Raw genomic sequence first — 5,407 nt, 5'->3', positions numbered from 1 at the left:
TCCTTGTTTTTGTGCGCTTTGTGGAAACGGGGATAGCATTTAATCTTTTACATTGTTGCAGAGGTGCCTTGTAGTTGCCTTTTGATGCTCTAAGAGCATGATGGATTTTTCGGATTTTTCTAAATTCCTTAGTAATGTCTCTAGCCGTCTCTTGATTTTCTTCTGATCTTCTATAGCACATCCAATTACAACCGACTGGAACTTCTGATCAATGGGTCCAGATGGCACCTCAGATGTACAGGCCCCATACAGTGACATTAAGCGGCTCTTGGAGTCGTCTAAGTCATCTAAGAGTTTGCTGACTATTTCATCAATCATCCGCGTAGCGTGAAACAGAGATTCCTGCTGCTGGGGATTTCGGATGGTTTCTACAGAAACCTCGACTGTGAGGGTCCTGCCCATCAGACGTTTGGCAGTCAGACTGAGCTCTTCTCTTTCACCTGCATTTGAAAGTGAAACACTTTGGTCTGAAGCTTTTATAAAATGCCAAATTATCACACTTATAGGGAGACTGAAGAGAACTAATTGTGGCACTTGATGTGTGATGGACACTGCGTTCCTAAGCAGAATTATACCCTTCTAAAGTTGCTGAAGTCAGTAGGCTCAGAAAGGTGTAACTCTGCTTGGGACGGCATTGCTAGTCTTCTATAGCAGGCCACAGAAGTTAAGAGTGGCATTGTTATTGCACACTGCTAGGAGTGGCTCTTGGAGAGATTTACAGTCTTTACTCCATACTAGATAAATCAATTGACATGCATTCATTTATCATGTAGAGGGCCAGGCCAAACATGCTGCAATGTATCATTCTTTATGAAATAAGTATGGGTTGGGTATGACAAAGCGGGGAGCTATAGTAAGAAGGAGGGATCAGATAAAATTGCTCCCCCGTCCCAAATACGTGGAGCTAACTGAACAGAAGAAGAGTAAGGGAGAGGTACAATTTCATCTGATTACCCCTTACTACAGACCTTCATGCCACATAGCTGATTGTACTCACGGGTACCCAGACCCTTAGCTATGGCTTTACTGGCCAGGGAAGGAAAAGGTTACAGTGAGCTGCTGGGAAGCATCTGCTTATGGGAACGTCCTCTGTTTGCTTGATCAACCTTATTATTATTTTTTAATCTTACTTTGGGCAAATTAAGAGATCTACAAGTAAGAAGTTTGCTGAGCTCCCACCTTCACTAATATTCCTCATATCTTGGCTGTTCTGTATATTATGGATCATTTCCAGGAGAGTTTCTTTTTCTTGTTCCATTGATGATGCTGCATCCCGCAAGGCTTCAACCCTAAGGGTGGGGGAAAGGAGGAGGAACAATAGAGAAAAGAATGTACACCCTGAAAAATAGCCCTTATCAACACATTCGCTGGAGAAAAAGAAAACGTGGCAAGTGACAAGTGATTCATAGCAGTATTAATTAATTTCACAAACTAGAATGAACTATTTTTTTTGCTCTTACATCTCCTGGCTTGGGCCCAAAATGCCGTTCTTTCTACCTTGAAGAGTTAACAGCCGACCCAGTCCCTCAGTAGGGTTTGTGTGATGTGCTTCCAATGGGATAGAAGGGGAAGAAAGACAGTCCTGTCCATTAAGTCCACAGTCACCATCCCTTCCTTTTCTCCTAGAATACCCATCTTGAAGACCGGGGAATGGTCATAAATCTCTGTGAAGGACAGGTTAGGTTCCGCAGCTCCCTATCAGTGACTAGTGAGAGTTGACTGCATGTTGGGGAGGGACAGTTGGGAGTTAGCAGCTAGGGAGTTGAGAGGGAAAAGAATGAGTCTGGCTGAGTGAAACTGTGAAGTGCTGTTTAGAGCTGGCTGAAAAATGTCAATTTGTAACGAAGAATCCCAATTGTGGAAATAGGAAAACAGATCAAAAGTTCAATGGGAAACGAAATGTTGTAACATCAACCTTACTTGCTTCAATGTTCTGTTCAAACCATAAATAAACGTTACCTCTATTTTGTTTTGCACGCAATCTGTAGGGAGACCTAGGCTCCGAATCCAGAGGCCAGGTCTACCTATTTAAAAAAACAAAAAACAGAGAAGCAGATAGATTTGGTCTCTGGACTTGGAACCAGGTCTACCCACGGATTTTGTTGTGCTGACGGCTGCTGCCAAACAACATTTTTAAAGATGTGCACAGTCAATCAGATCACCAGAGGCTACGTGGAAGCCCTGCAGGTCAAAAGCCTTATCTGGCCCTGCCTACTTTCTATAAACACTTGGCAGGCACCTGGAAAGATGTCAATGGGTGCCATAGCACCTACAGGCACCACGTCGGAGACCCCCGTTTTAGCTCTTGGGTACTCCTGGCAACTCAGGCTGTACACCTAAGCACACTTGTCAGTGTGTATGCCCCACTGAACTAGTGGCATTTATGTTTGTGTAAAAGGCTTAGGATTGCATGATAGTTACTCCTCACAGTCCAGGCACAGATCCTGCCAAGCCAAAAAGGTGCCCAGACTCCATATACTTTCTGTAATGACAGCTGTGACTCCCAGGTCTCTGCTAGTTTGGAACTATTTATAGATCTCTCCCACTAGAGCACCTGTGTGTTTCACTCACAACCCTGGACCATCTTCCAGCAGTACATGTCTTCCTCACTCTTGCATAGTTGAAGGGAAAGTGTGAGGTGGCCCAAGGTGGTGGAAACATACCAGTTTCCACCACCTGGAGACCCATCTTTTTGGGCTATGTGAAAGTACCGATCGGAGCACTTTTTCTATGAGCATTTACCCAGCCATGCCTACATGCAGTGTAAGAAATGCAGAACGGAAGCATTGGAAGTGTAACGAGGTGCAAAACGGGACAAAAAATTGACATTCTCAAAATAACTCTTTAGATGCCCACTTCCCCCATCCAAATTCTCAAAACTCAACAATAAGCCCCCATGCAGAGTTTCGAGAATTCGGATGGGGAAAACGTGCATCTAGAGAGCAGCCAATCCAAGGCAAAAACCTCCCCGGGCATCAATGACCGTGAATGAAAAAGGAAATCTGATCAAAATGGGACTGTCCCTTTCAAAATGGTAGGTCTGGTCAGCCTAATTAGTAACCACGTGTCTCATGTTGGGGGTGCCCCTATCCTCGTGAAAACAGCCGCCTTAGCTCTCGCTTTCCAAATATAAAAAACAATAATTTAATATTAATTAATAATAATTTAATATTAATAATAATTAATAATAAGTAATGTTAATAAAATCAATAATAATAAGTAATAGTAATAATAAGTAACGTTAATAAAAAGTAATGTTAATAAAATCAATAATAATAGTAATAATAAGTAAATAATAAATATAAATAATAAGTAAAAATTAATAATGATCAACAATTAATAAAAAATATTCAATAACAATTTAATAACAATTAAATAAAAATTAATAATAAAATTTTATTAATAATAAAAATTAATTAATAAAATCAATAATGGTTAACAATCAATAAAAATTATTAATAATTAATATTTAATAAATTTAAATAACAAGTAATACAAATTACTTAATAAAATTAATAATGATTAACAATTAATAAAAATTAATATTTAATAAAAATTAAATAACAATAAAATTAATTAATAATACTTAATAGAAATTAATTAATAATGATTAATAATAAAAAAGGAGACACTTGCAACGGAGCGGCTTCTCTCCGGAGCCAAGGCAGGGCGCGCGCGGCTGCTCGCCGGCCTCCCCAGGCCCTCTCTCCGTCCCTGCCTCCCTTCCCTCCCCGAAGCACAAGAGCCCACCGTCTCCGCCCCGGCCCCCGCCCCGCCGCCGCCGGCCGCCTTCACCTCCGCTCCAGCTGGTCGAGGCTCTCCAGCAGGCGGCTGGAGCGGTCCGCCATGGAAGTGGAGCGGCAGAAGCGGCCTCCCCCCTGCCCGCCGCCCGCTTCGCCGCCGCCGCCGCCGCCGCCCTTCAAGCTGCGGCTGCTGCTGCCGCTGCTGCTGCTAATCTTGGGCTGGGCCATAGCGGCCGGCCGGCCGGCCGGCGGCGTCAGGAGGCGAAGGAGCCGCCTCCGCCGCTCGCCCACCAAGAGTCCCCCCCCTCCCCTCCCCGGCAGGCTGCGGCGACAGCGCCGCTCCTGGCTGGACGCCCAGAGGGAGGCCAGCCCTCCCCGCCCGCCCGGCGCTGCAAAGCCCTTCCCTTCCTTCTGGGTCTCGCTTGCGGCCGGAGACCCCTGCCGGAGACCCTGGAGAGCCGCTGCCGCTCCGAGTAGACAATACCCACTTGGATGGACCAAGGAGGGTCTGGTTCGGTAGAAGGCAGCTTCAGGGGTGTTTGCCCTGGAGCCATAGGCGACAGCGCTACTTTTCGCGCTCGTCGCGCCTGTTCATCCCAGTTCTTCGGAATACCCCCTCCACGTGGTCTGCCTGCCTATACATATTATCTGACAACTCCTCGTCTCTGTAGAGCTTTTTGCTTGGCTAGATTGAATGCTAACCCTTCTATGGTAATGCAGGGCAGAATTCTGAATATACCATACTCAGACAGGATCTGCCCTTGCTCTTCTGGCTCTATTGACACATTAGCCCATGCCCTTTTGGAAGGCCGCTTTTACGAGGAACTTCGATCGCACTATATTTCCCCCCTTTTAATATACAAATCCAATGCCTCTGTGACTGACATAATGCCTTTTTTACTAAGCGATAGGGACCCCAAGGCTACATTGTCAGTGGCAAGATTTGTTTCAGTCCTTATATCCCTCCAACACTAGATATATGCTGCTCAAGATCAATGGATCAAGGAGCTTCTAAGGGATAAAAGGAAAAAAGGAGCAATAGGCAGGTTGGAGGGGAGGGGCTGGCCCTCTTGCACGTGCTCAAAGTCTTCCTCGTCCTCATTAAAATAATAAACCGCAGGCTTGTGGCGCTAAGAGACTGGCGGCACCGTATTGCAACACCGTCTTCCGGGTCGTCTCACTACCCAGTCATTTTATGTTGAGACAGCAGGGCAGACTTCCCCTGACTATGGAAGATGCACCGATTTAGCAATTTGCAATAATCTCTTCTGGAAAATGTATTGAAATGTATTAGGATAGCCAGGGAATAGCTTGTTGCTGGGCAGAATATCTCTGTGTTGTCTGTGTGCCAAGGAATTGGGGCAAGAGTCATGGAGGGTTACAGTAAACCATATCAAGAACTGGGTGAAACTTTTACTATACTGCCGCCTCCATGTCTGGAGTGCTATCAGCTTTACCCTGAATGTTGATGGGTTGTCATATCTTGAATTTGGTGTCAAGTAGTTGCTGGCACGCGGTGAAATGTAATTGCGCCAAATTAAAATCGAACCAGCAAAAAGAGATAATTTACTAGTTAACATTAAGCTAGTGGACACCTGTAAAGGGTGGGGAGTCTCAGGTTCTGTTAAGCTAGTGTGTGAAGTAGCCAGCCTATTTCCAGTCAT

At 44.9% G+C, this 5,407-nt stretch overlaps 1 protein-coding gene across 1 annotated transcript; it reads right to left on the bottom strand.

The window, feature by feature from the left end:
* Nucleotides 1-5,407, bottom strand: BAG2 (BAG cochaperone 2). Its single transcript, XM_056856171.1, is given in 5 exon segments — nucleotides 1-440; nucleotides 1,180-1,289; nucleotides 3,796-4,010; nucleotides 4,012-4,181; nucleotides 5,314-5,407. Coding segments are annotated over 5 exon segments (990 nt in total). The 3' UTR covers nucleotides 1-39.

The sequence above is a fragment of the Euleptes europaea genome, chromosome 10 (assembly GCF_029931775.1).
Source record: "Euleptes europaea isolate rEulEur1 chromosome 10, rEulEur1.hap1, whole genome shotgun sequence".
Classification (NCBI taxonomy): domain Eukaryota; kingdom Metazoa; phylum Chordata; class Lepidosauria; order Squamata; family Sphaerodactylidae; genus Euleptes; species Euleptes europaea.
Note: the sequence above shows the minus strand (reverse complement) of the source record. Positions and strands in the feature narration are given on the sequence as shown.